Source organism: Canis lupus, chromosome 10, assembly GCF_048164855.1.
Source record: "Canis lupus baileyi chromosome 10, mCanLup2.hap1, whole genome shotgun sequence".
Taxonomy (NCBI): domain Eukaryota; kingdom Metazoa; phylum Chordata; class Mammalia; order Carnivora; family Canidae; genus Canis; species Canis lupus.
Genome location: NC_132847.1, coordinates 38,775,339 through 38,788,011, shown reverse-complemented (window position 1 = coordinate 38,788,011; position 12,673 = coordinate 38,775,339). Strand labels below are relative to the sequence as shown.

Here is a 12,673-nt window from a genome sequence, read left to right as displayed (position 1 = left end):
GAGGAAAGGCCATGTGGAGCAGACAGCCCACAGACCAACTGCCAGGCTGTGAGGCTTTCTCAGAACTTCCCATCCAGATAAATCCTTCAGTTAGAATGCAGGCACATGAGAGAACTCAAAAGACAAAAGCTAAGAACTGCCCAGTCAATCCACTGGATCATAAGAATTAATAAATTGCTTCTGTTTTAATCTGCTACATTTTAAGATAGTTTCTCAGACAGTAACAGATAACTGATAGGGAAATTGACTAACACTAAATACTTTCATACTTGAATTCATTAATAATATTACTTATTATGAAAGTATCTATACATAAACATCAGTTTTCAAAGCTGAACAGCTCTGTGGTATTTGTTGACTGTGCAGTCTAGGAACCAGAGGTAGCAACTGGAGTGTCAGGAACCTTAACTTTCAACTTTGACTCAAGTTCCAGGTGAACACGTAATCTGAGATATTACCTAGTATTTTTGACATTAGAGTTTCTCCACCTACAAGACAGTGTAAACATACATTAATTCATTTGTCAACATTTTAAAATATTAAGTTAATATAAACAAAATAAAATGTGATAGCTGTAAAAATATTTGGAGTAGGGCAGCCCAGGTGGCTCAGAGGTTTAGCGTTGCCTTCAGCCCAATGCGTGATCCTGGAGACCTGGGATTGAGTCCCACATCGGGCTCCCTGCATCGAGCTTGCTTCTCCCTCTACCTGTGTGTCTCTGCCTCTCTCTCTCTCTGAGTCTCTCATGAATAAATAAATAAATAAATAAATAAATAAATAAATAAATAAAATCTTTAAAAATATTTGGAATAGTTATTTTGCAAATCTTTCTAGTAACTATAGTCAATTGTTTCTGTTAGAACTATTCCCAGCTTTGACTATCTTATGCTAAAAAAAAATAAATCTGAAAAGATGAAACCATTAATCACACCATGTAAATATGAGTCAAATTCATTAGACAGACTTTAAATATTTCATTGGTACATCACTGTAAATATAAAATTTGAAAAAAAAATAAATTTTTATATTAAGTATATAAATTTTCTTAAAAATTCAAGACTACCTCAACATGCATGGCAAGTGTATTAAATGTTAAACATTTTGATTAAGTGGGGGCATGTGGTGGCTCACCAGTTAAGTGTCTGACTTAATCTCAGCTCAGGTCATGATCTCAGGGTTGTGGGATCCATCCCCACTCATGCCCGACAGTGGAGCCTGCTTAAAATTCTCTCTCTCCGTCACCCTCCACCCCACCCCAATCCCTCTCTCTCTAAAAATAAATAAAAGTTAAAAAATTTTTTTTGCTTGTTTGTATAATGCAATCTAAGTTCCCACCATATTTGACATGCATTGCCAGAATAAGATATTTCACACTAGTGAATTTAGCAGATAATTGAAGCTTTTGCTATAATCGTTAATCTTAAATTCTCTCTGGAATGATTGTTCACTCACTTAGAAATATGAACATCCAGAATTACATTAAGCATTATAATAGTGATACTACACTATAGTGATATTATATTATAAATATTATCACTGTATTAATCATTTATGTTATCCTGCTATATTATATTATCACTGTATAATTATATTGTCATGCCTTTTGGAATGGTTACTGATCCCTACTCTAAATGGTCCCAGACTGCTGTTTTTCTCATTTTGTATTTTTATCTTAACATTTTCATATTTTCTTTTCCTGTCAACCTGTTGGTTGAAATTTCTTGCTTCTTTCATCCATATTCCTGCCTAAAAACAATCGTCCTGCCTCTTAATACACCTAGTTCTAATCTGCTGCTTCTGAGGTATTTTCTGCTGAGAAGTTAAACAAACACACTTATTAGAGCTATATTTAAAATAAAAGATAACAGGCATAAATGAAGCATGATAGTATCTTCAGTGGAATAAATTAAGTGCATTTTAAGGTAGCTGTTTGATTCCTTTCTGTTTTTAGACTTAAGGCTGTTATTTTAGGTGACTGAACATGCTGTAAGTCTGACTTCTAGAGAGTTGAGAGATTACTGAATTATAGTAAATAAAACAACACCAGCTTCATATATACTTTTGCCAGAACCTCTAAATCTCACAGCCATTTCATTTGATCCTTAAAAATCCTTATGAAGTGGGTAGAAGGGTATACCTGCTTTAGACCTCTGGAGAAACTATTTCCTCAGCCTGGTCCTATAAGAAGCTAGTGCACAAAGAATGATCACAACCTAGGGCCCCTAACATTTTCCACTTCGACTATACAATACTTATCTCTGGCATGACCTCAATTCTGTAGTAAAACATATATTCCAAAAATATCACAATGGTAAGAATCCATCATGGTTACAGCTCTTCTAAGTTTGTTAATTTTTTTTAATTAATCAATTTTTTTTTAATTGCAGAGTGTATGAGTAAAAGCATGGACTCTGAAGTCAGATGAGATATGTTCTAATCTTGACTCTATCACTTAGTAGCTCAGTTGACCTTGGACAATTAACTTATCCTCTGCATCTCTGCGTTCTCAACTATAAAACAGAATAATAGACTTCACCTCACAGGATAGAAATGAGGGTTTTTTAAAAAAGATTTTATTTATTTGTTTGAGAGAGAGAGAGAGCACATAAGCAGGGGGAAGGAGCAGAGGGAGAGGGAGAAGCAGGCTCCCCCGCTGAGCAGGAAGCCCAACAGATGCAGGATTCCATCCCAGCATCCTGAGATCATGACCTGAGCTGAATGCAGATAGATGCTTAACTGACTGAGCTACCCAAGTATCCCTAGAAATGAGGTTTAAACAGTTAATATTTGTAAAGGAATTAGAATTAGCCTGGCAATAGTTTAGACATAAAGGAACAGTAGTTTTTTATTTTTTAAGATTATATTTATTCATGAGAGACACAGAGAAAGAGAGAGAGAGAGAGAGAGAGAGAGAGAGAGAGAGAAGAGGCGCCATGCAGGGAGCCCGACTCGATCCCAGGGCTCCAAGGATCACACCCGGGGCCAAACGTGGTGCTAAACCACTAAGCCACCCGGGCTGCCCAGAAACAGTAGTTTAAATACTATTATGTTTCATTATTGACTTACTAGGAAACAGGAAGAGAACATGGTATACACCAAAAGGAATGCTTTTAACAATCAGGAATTCAAAGAATCACAAATACAAATTGAAGTACTAGCCAATTCAAATTGTATAAATAACCACAAATAAACTAAATACAAATAGACACACACACACACATACACACACACACATCATCATCATCATCATCATCACTGGAAGGAATTTGTACATCTTTAAATACTTGATTATCTCTCTATATGAAGTTGGGTACCTTGGAGAAACATGTATAATATAGGTAAAAATGAAGATACAGAAAAAACACATGAACACTCAAATGATACTGAATGTACCATGTATATCTGAGAAGTACACCTAAGAATTTACACAGAAAAGTCTAAAATTAATTGGATAAAATTTTTAAAAAGTAAACGTTTAAACATTTCATATATTCAGATCTAACCAGGTTTTCTTAATTAAGCATAAAAACATCAACTAGAAAGGAAGTTATTTCTTGGAAAATTATTATGTTAGCAATTTGATTATCTCTTATGGGCTGAACTATGTCCCCTCAAAATTTACACGTTGAAGTCTTAACCCCAGTACCTCAGAATGTGACTGTATTTGGATAAGGCCTTTAAAGAGGTAATTAAGGTAAAATGAGGTCATATGGGTGGACCTTCATCTGATGTGACTAGTATCCTTATAAGAGGAAGAGAGTAAACACAGATCACACAGACTTGGGGATGACGATATAAGGACACAGGTGGCTATCTACAAGCTAATGAGAGAATCTACAACCTATTGATACCTTGATCTTGGACTTGTAGACTCCAGTATATGAGGGAAAAAAAATCCATTTTTTTAAAGATTTTATTCATGAGAGACACAGAGAGAGAGAGATGCAGAGACACAGGCAGAGGGAGAGAAGCAGGTTCCACAGGGAGCCGGACATGGGACTCGATTCCAGGTCTCCAGGATCAGGCCCTGGACCGAAGGCAGCGCTAACCTGCTGAGTCACCCGGGCTGCCCAATTTCCTTTTTTTAAAGGTACACAGTCTGTGGTATTTTCTTAGAGCAGACCTAGCAAACTAATGGAATATCAAAACAGCAATTTGTAGTAGCACAGTGTACTAGGTACCTTAAGATCCTGGTCTTCTAAGGTACTTCCATATTAAATCATGAAACAAGGCAGAAGTAAGATTTATCCTTTTGTCCCTATGTAGCCTGGTCAGTGTCCTAGGACTCTAGGCTAGATATGGACACTTCACTTCAAAGAGGACAGTGTAAATTGCTCCAGGCATTCTCATAGTCTTATCTTTGTGACTCACACATTCTTCCAAAGTGAAGAGAGATTTACATATGGGTGAAAACTTTTACCATGGGAAACCATAATGTAAACAACTTAGAGATATTGATGTGGGTTCATTATTTCCAAAACTTATATTAGACCATTTAGTAGTAAGTAATATCAAATAAGTTAACTTAAAACTAATTAACCACTTAAAAATTTTAGAAGTCAAATTAGGTATTATTGGATCCAACATTCTATTTCATCTTGGTGAAAACTAAAGCTGTATGAAGACTTAAATCTAAGAAGAATCACAGAACTGTTAATTAAAGTCTCTGTAGTAGATATAGATAAGGTCAAAGAATAGTTCAATGATTTTATCTTCTGTAATAGACACTTAACACTAAAATGGTTGACTTATATATTTTAGTCCACTTTTTTACATACAGAAATGCATTTTAAGAAAAGATGTATACACCAAAGCTTGCATAACTATTTTTTCTCACATTTACAATATGTAAGGTATTTAAACTTATAAAATGTAGTGGTTGAGGCAAGTTCTGCACATCAAAAACTCTCAAGAAGATGGTATTGAAGAAATATCTAAATTAGTACCACTGTGTATTATTTGATTATTATTAACGAAGCAAAATATTTTCAAGTAATGATATATTCTTCTACTTTAAGCTTTTATCCTATTTTCTCCTCTTAGTAATGCTTCATTTAAAGATATTACTGGAGAGTGCACATATCATATTTTGAAATAAAAACAACTGAGTCTGTTTAACAATTCATTATTCTTATACCCTTTTAATAGTCATGGCCACTCTGTTCCTAATGTATCCTGTGCATTTCCAACCAGAACTTTCTTTCTAGTGATTCCCATAGTGATGGTCCCACATCCACTGTCTTTTTAGCTCCCAGATAGCAATACCCATGGAACAAAATAACTAAATACATGAGGAATAAATGAATTTGTTTTAGAACAGTATGAAATAAAAATTTCAAATCCTGTTTCTTACAAGGTAATTCTATTTAAACTAACGTCAGTCTTATTTTTAAGCTGTTGACAGTTATACTGGACTTAGTATTCTTTACAAAGAAAAGGAACATTGCTTTTTACTTATTCTCAGGTTTCAGTGGCTGAAATCTATTAAACCAACCATCTTTGCTCTATGGTTCTCCCTCCCTCCATAACTTCTCTCCTCCTTCCTCATCTCTAACTAATAACAACCAAATTAAAATAGTAGCAACTGTGTAGAGGGAAGCAATTCTATTTATGTTGATACAGTAAAGTTTAAAGGAATTCTGCTCAGTGAAGGGAGGGATGGACTTTAGAGGGGCGTTCAGTAATGGAAAAGAAATGACAATAGCTAGTTTCCATCATCTTCTAAATTAGGATTTCATAGTGTCTTGTTATTTTCTCAGAGAATAGTGTTATGAGTTACCGTATAAGAAACTACTATGCTGAAAGAGAAAGATGAGGTCAAAAACAGTATTAATAACTTTTAGATTATTTATACCATAATTTACCCTTACTAGTAGAATTAAATTAGAATATAAACATGTCTTTAAGTATTCACTAACTTAATATGTTTTCATGCTTAATAAAATTTATAATCGGGAATCCCTGGGTGGCTCAGCGGTTTACTGCCTGCCTTTGGGCCAGGGCACGATCCTGGAGTCCTGAGATCAAGTTCTATGTTGGGCTCCCAGCATGGAGCCTGCTTCTCCCTTCTCCTGTGTGTGTCTCTGCCTCTCTCTCTCTCTATGTCTATCATGAATAAATAAGTAAATACATTTTTAAAAATAAAATAAAATTTATAATCACCTTTAATTTACACTGCAATTGCTTCATCTCCAAATCCATGCTCCTTGAAGGACCAAGTGATGTAACTTGTATCCGTGGAACTATTACCCGGGAAACTTCTTCTGCCAAACTTGTGATTTCAGATGAGGACTCCAATTTCTTCAGCAAGTCTTCTTTTTCCTTCCGAAGCCCAGACAAATCCAAATTTAGCTTCTTTTTTAAAAAGAAAATAAATAGAAATGTATTATAAAAGTAATTACCTTTACAATTATCAGCATAAAATTCTGCTAAAGAAAAAAGTGAAATTAATTCTAAATATAGTTATTATAAAAACTTTATAGAAACTATAACCTCTACTAGTTTTTGCCTAAGGATGTAGGGCTTGTAAAGGTTAAAACTAAATGGACCAGCTGTACCTAGCATGTTTTGGTTGGCTGGTCTTTACTCATGATGTGCTATTTCTTTGACTTCACATATATGTGGCTGAGCCAGAGATTCACATATTTGATAACCTTGACTTCAGGGCTGATGTACTTAACTGGTAAAAGCCAAGCTGGAGCAGGACAGATAACAGATGCTAGTTGTTTATTCCACTGGGTAGGTCTTACCATCCTATATGGCAGCCAAAATGCTTCTCATTTAGTAACATAAATGTTAAGTCCAATTAGCAGAAGAGGCTTATTAGAGATTTAGTTCAAATAAATAGCATGCAAATTCACTCAGTCTTATGCATCTGATCGAAGGTTGACAAGTCTTCTTTGTAATGTTAACATAGAATTGCACTAAACTCCTTATATTTGAATTTTTAATAATATCAACATTTTACTAAAGGATATACTGGTAATGTTTTTATAAAATAGTGTAAAATAAACAGTCTTAATGTCAACCCTTCTTGTTCACCAATCTGTAGTCAGCAGAAAGCCACCAAGCTATAATGGCATAACAACTCAGAGCTCCTTAAGAGAATAACTGCATTTACTATTTTATCATTCCAAAGAAGCTTATAAAATGGTAGTTTAACATAAGGAACAATTAGACAAAATGGTACTGAAATCTCTCAGGGGTCAAAAAATCTTTCTTAGTGAAAAATTCTAATGAGAAACAGTAAAAGATGTACCCAACATGTACAGTAGTATAAATATGGGACACAATAAGTTATTTAAGTATTAACACTATATTTACACACAACTTTTACAAACTATACCAACAACTGCATATGTATCTGTGCATATAAGTATATACTATTAAATATGAATATTTTAGATATTGGATTCAAAACTAGGCCTTGATATATTTGATTTTAGATTATGTTTTGGTGGAAGAAAAAGAACGTTTTGGTGAAAAAAAATTCTTTGATTATATTTGAACTTATTTTTATTTAGATCTATTTATTTATTTTAGAGAGGGCGCACACCTGTGAGTGGGAGAGGGGCAAAGGGAAAGGAGAGAGCATCCCAAACATATTCTGGCTAAGCGGGGAGCTCCCATGAGTGGTTGGATCTTATGACAAATGAGATTGAGACCTGAGCCCAGAGCAACAGTCAGAATCTTTGTTTGTTTGTTTTTTTAAGATTTTTATTTACTTATTCATGAGATACAGAGATACAGAGAGAGAGGCAGAGACACAGGCAGAGGGAGAAGCAGGCTCCATGCAGGGAGCCTGATGTGGGACTTGATCCTGGGTCTCCAGGATCACACCCTGGGCTAAAGGCAGACGCTCAACCACTGAGCCACCCAGGCATCCCTCAAGAGTCAGAATCTTAACAGACTGCTCCACGCAGGCACCCCTCTTTGATTATATTTGAACTTACGATCTAAAGGTGTGGTTCTACATGTTTTCAGGAAATATTCCTTTGTGAATTGTCTCAAAGGTACCTAATATTTAGTATCTAAAAGCAAACTCATAATTTCCCTAAGCCTGAAAATCTTCCTAGTTATCTTCCAAGTTTGAATACATCTCCCACCTTGTTTAATTTTCAGTGTCCAACCAATTTTCAGGTTCTATAAATTATGTCATGTTTCTCATATTCACTCCCTCTGCCACTTTCTTAATGAAGACTCACTGTTCCACTAAGACTACTTCAAAGCCCTTCCCCTCCCCCAGCCCTCTGTATTTTTAAACCATCTTTTATACAAGTTTCTAAAACAACACTGACCTGTTAATCCCTCATTCAAAAACCCTTCAGAGGTTTCTTACCCTAGCCGAATAAAGCTCAGATGTTTGTGGTTATAATAAGGCTCTCTAAGATTTAGCTTCAATTTGTGTTTCAGCCAAACATCACCTGATGTTTGCCTTACCTTGCCTGCCATACCCCAAACCTGTCTGCCATTTCTACATCAATGACTCTACACTTGGTGTTTTCCTTCAGCTAAAATCTCACTCATGCTTAAAGAACAGCTTAGCATTTCCTCCTATATGAAGCCTTATGTTCTTTCCCTTTTTTTTTCTTCAACAAAGTAGCTTCTCTATTTTCTTAGTTTCCATAGCACTGTGTCTATTCTTCAACCATCAACCCTACTAAGTCCTTGAGAGAGGACTCTGCCTTTTTCCCCAGAGAATCTAAAAACAATGTCTTCCGTAGAATAGGAACCAAAAGAAAGGTACCAAAAAATTGAAGTCTATTTGTAGCATGGATGGTGCTATGAAGACACATTGATTTCAGCTCATATTTATAATCTTTTTATTAGTTTATCACTATATAAATTAAAATACACTTTTATTAGTTAAATAATATTATAAGTGTTTACTTAAGTAGTATGCACTGGAGCACTTATCAATCCTGAAGTTAATGCTATGCATCTAAATTAAATTTTCCGGGATTTTAACTTGGGATGACATAACTCATGGCTGCAATTCTATGTGGAATATCAGGCTACTCAGAAAATTCAGCTGTGATGAAGCTCTTTTCTTCCCACACGCAATCCTGGTAACTTCTCTCATTTGTTAAACTTGCATGCCACTAGATTTCTGTCTAGTCTTTCTGCAGTGGTAGATCCTAATACTATAAATAAATCCTTCATGGAGGAAAGACTAAGTCAATAAATATAGTTCTCTAAAATACATGTATGGTAGACTTTAACAATATAAAAATTTACTAAATAAACACTGGAATTAAGGAGACTGTAAACCATTTGACTTGTAAGTTATTAAAATACAAATCACATTTTGATTAACCAGTATTTAAAATCTACAACCTTTAAAATGTATTTCTAATATAGTTATACTGCCCAGAAATGTCACAGAGCAAGTGTTAAAATAGAAGAAATAGGGGTGCCTGAGTGGCTCAGTCAGTGAAGCATCTCCCTTGAGCTCAGGTCATGATCCCAGGGTACTGGGATGGAGCCCCACATTGTGCTCCCTACTCAATGGAGGGAGCCTGCTTCTCCCTCTCCCTCTGCCATTTGCCCATTTGTGCTATCTGGCCCTCTCCCCCTCTCTGTCAAATAAATAAAAATAAATAAATAAATAAATAAATAAATAAATAAATAAATAAATAATATTTTTAAAAAATTGAAAAGACAAATCATATATTCCATCAGGTTCAAGTCCTTTATCCCTTAGAATTTTGGACAAATAATGATGGCCCTATTACTAACTTCTCTCAGTTTAAGCATCCTATTTCTTTTTTGAGAAATGTTACAGATAAGACAAGAAGTATAAATAATTTTCTTTTGTGTACACTTGGCTTGGCATGTGAGACTACTTGTGGTGACCTTGTTAGAAAGAAATTATGCTTAAAACTTACCAATAAATTAAGATTACCATTAAAATTGTTACTTTTCTTTTTTATCAAAAGCATGATCCAAAAAAAAGCATGATCCTATTTCTATATTATTTATAATCTCCAAACACAAGTATGTCATTTGTAATAAAAGTATAAATAATAATAAAACACATGTAGAGTCATAATTTCTGGATTTTACCTTGAGATCTACTGCTTACCAGCTGAATGATGCTAATTAGTGCTTGACATTGTTTCTTCATTAAAAACAGAGATGATGTTTGTCTACTTATCAAGGGTAATTTTGAGGGCAGGCTTTAAAAAAAATTATGATAGCACTTGGTAAATTTTAAAATTACAGCATTATTGTTAGCACTACCTTGTGGTAAATGCTACCATATAGCATCTGAAAAGTAATTTAAGGAGGAGGGGCAAGATTGCTGAAGAGTAGGGTCCCCAAATCACTTGTCTCCACCAAATTACCTAGATAACCTTCAAATCATCCTGAAAATCTACGAATTCGGCCTGAGATTTAAAGAGAGACCAGCTGGAATGCTACAGTGAGAAGAGTTCGCGCTTCTACCAAGGTAGGAAGACGGGGAAAAAGAAATAAAGAAACAAAAGGCCTCCAAGAAGGAGGGGCCCCGAGAGGAGCTGGGCTAAGGCCGGGGCGAGTGTCCCCAGGACAGGAGAGCCCCATCCCGGAGAAGCAGGAGCTGCACCAACCTTCCTGGGCAGAAAGGGGCTCGCAGGGAGTTGGACAGGACCCCAGGAGGGCCGGGATGCCCTCGGGCTCCCGGGGACACTAACAGACACCTGCGCCCCGGGAGATGCGCCGAGCTCCCTAAGGGCTGCAGCGCGCACGGCGGGACCCGGAGCAGCTCGGAGGGGCTCGGGGGCGGCTCTGCGGAGGGGGCTGCGGGGCGGGAGCAGCTCGGGGGGCTCGGGTGGAAGAAGAGGCTCCGCGGAGGGGGCTGCGGGGCGGGAGCACAAATCCAACAGCACAGGCCCAGGAGCACAGGGCACCGGAACACAGCCCAGGATCCGGCCTCCCCCGGGACAGGCAGAGGCCAGGAGGGCCCAGGACCGCAAGGACGCTTCTTCCCCGAGCTGAGCAGATCAGAGGGCCCGCGCCAGAGCCTCCAGGCCCTGCAGACTGAGAGCTCTGTAGTTCCTGCGGGAGCTGACTCCAGGGCTCCAGAGCTGCCGCAGCCACTGGGGTTGTTCCTCCAGGGGCCTCACGGGGTAAACAACCCCCACTGAGCCCTGCACCAGGCAGGGGGCAGAGCAGCTCCCCCAAGTGCTAACACCTGAAAATCAGCACAACAGGCCCCTCCCCCAGAAGACCAGCTAGATGGACAAGTTCCAGGGGAAGTCAAGGGACTTAATGTAATCAGAATCAGAAGATACTCCCCTGTGGTGTTTTTTTTTTTTTTTTTTCTGTTTCCTTCCCCACCCCTTTTTTCCCTTTCTTTCTTTTTCTTTCTCTTTTTCTTCTCTTTTTTCTTTTTTCTTCCTTTTTACTTTTTTTCTTTTCTTTCCTTCTTTCTCTCTCTTTTTCTCCTTTTCCCAATACAACTTGTTTCTGGCCATTCTGCACTGAGCAAAATGACTAGAAGGAAAACCTCACCTCAAAAGAAAGAACCAGAAATAGTCCTCTCTCCCACAGAGTTACAAAATCTGGATTACAATTCAATGTCAGAAAGCCAATTCAGAAGCACTATTATACAGCTACTGGTGGCTCTAGAAAAAAGCATAAAGGACTCAAGAGACTTCGTGACTGCAGAATTTAGATCCAATCAGGCAGAAATTAAAAATCAATTGAATGAGATGCAATCCAAACTAGAAGTCCTAACGACGAGGGTTAACGAGGTGGAAGAACAAGTGAGTGACATAGAAGACAAGTTGATGGCAAAGAGGGAAACTGAGGAAAAAAGAGACAAACAATTAAAAGACCATGAGGATAGATTAAGGGAAATAAACGACAGCCTGAGGAAGAAAAACCTACGTTTAATTGGGGTTCCCGAGGGCGCCGAAAGGGACAGAGGGCCAGAATATGTATTTGAACAAATTCTAGCTGAAAACTTTCCTAATCTGGGAAGGGAAACAGGCATTCAGATCCAGGAAATAGAGAGATTCCCCCCCTAAAATCAGTAAAAACCGTTCAACACCTCGACATTTAATAGTGAAGCTTGCAAATTCCAAAGATAAAGAGAAGATCCTTAAAGCAGCAAGAGACAAGAAATCCCTGACTTTTCTGGGGAGGAGTATGAGGGTAACAGCAGACCTCTCCACAGAGACCTGGCAGGCCAGAAAGGGCTGGCAGGATATATTCAGGGTCCTAAATGAGAAGAACATGCAACCAAGAATACTTTATCCAGCAAGGCTCTCATTCAAAATGGAAGGAGAGATAAAGAGCTATCAAGACAGGCAGGAACTGAAAGAATATGTGACCTCCAAACCAGCTCTGCAAGAAATTTTAAGGGGGACTCTTAAAATTCCCCTTTAAGAACAAGTTCAGTGGAACAATCCACAAAAACAAGGACTGAATAGATATCATGATGATGCTAAACTCATATCTTTCAATAGTAACTCTGAACGTGAACGGGCTTAATGACCCCATCGAAAGGCGCAGGGTTTCAGACTGGATAAAAAAGCAGGACCCATCTAGTTGCTGTCTACAAGAGACTCATTTTAGACAGAAGGACACCTACAGCCTGAAAATAAAAGGTTGGAGAACCATTTACCATTCGAATGGTCCTCAAAAGAAAGCAGGGGTAGCCATCCTCATATCAGATAAACTAAAATTT

General features: G+C 37.4%; 1 protein-coding gene across 2 annotated transcripts in view; it reads right to left on the bottom strand.

Moving 5' to 3' along the window:
• CNTLN (centlein) overlaps positions 1–12,673 on the bottom strand; it is a 331,003-nt gene that overhangs the window by 36,624 nt on the left and 281,706 nt on the right. For both annotated transcript variants that reach the window (XM_072841469.1, XM_072841470.1), the window contains exon 19: positions 6,163–6,354. In XM_072841469.1, coding sequence (XP_072697570.1) covers positions 6,163–6,354 — 192 coding nt within the window. The remainder of the gene's footprint in view (positions 1–6,162; positions 6,355–12,673) is intronic.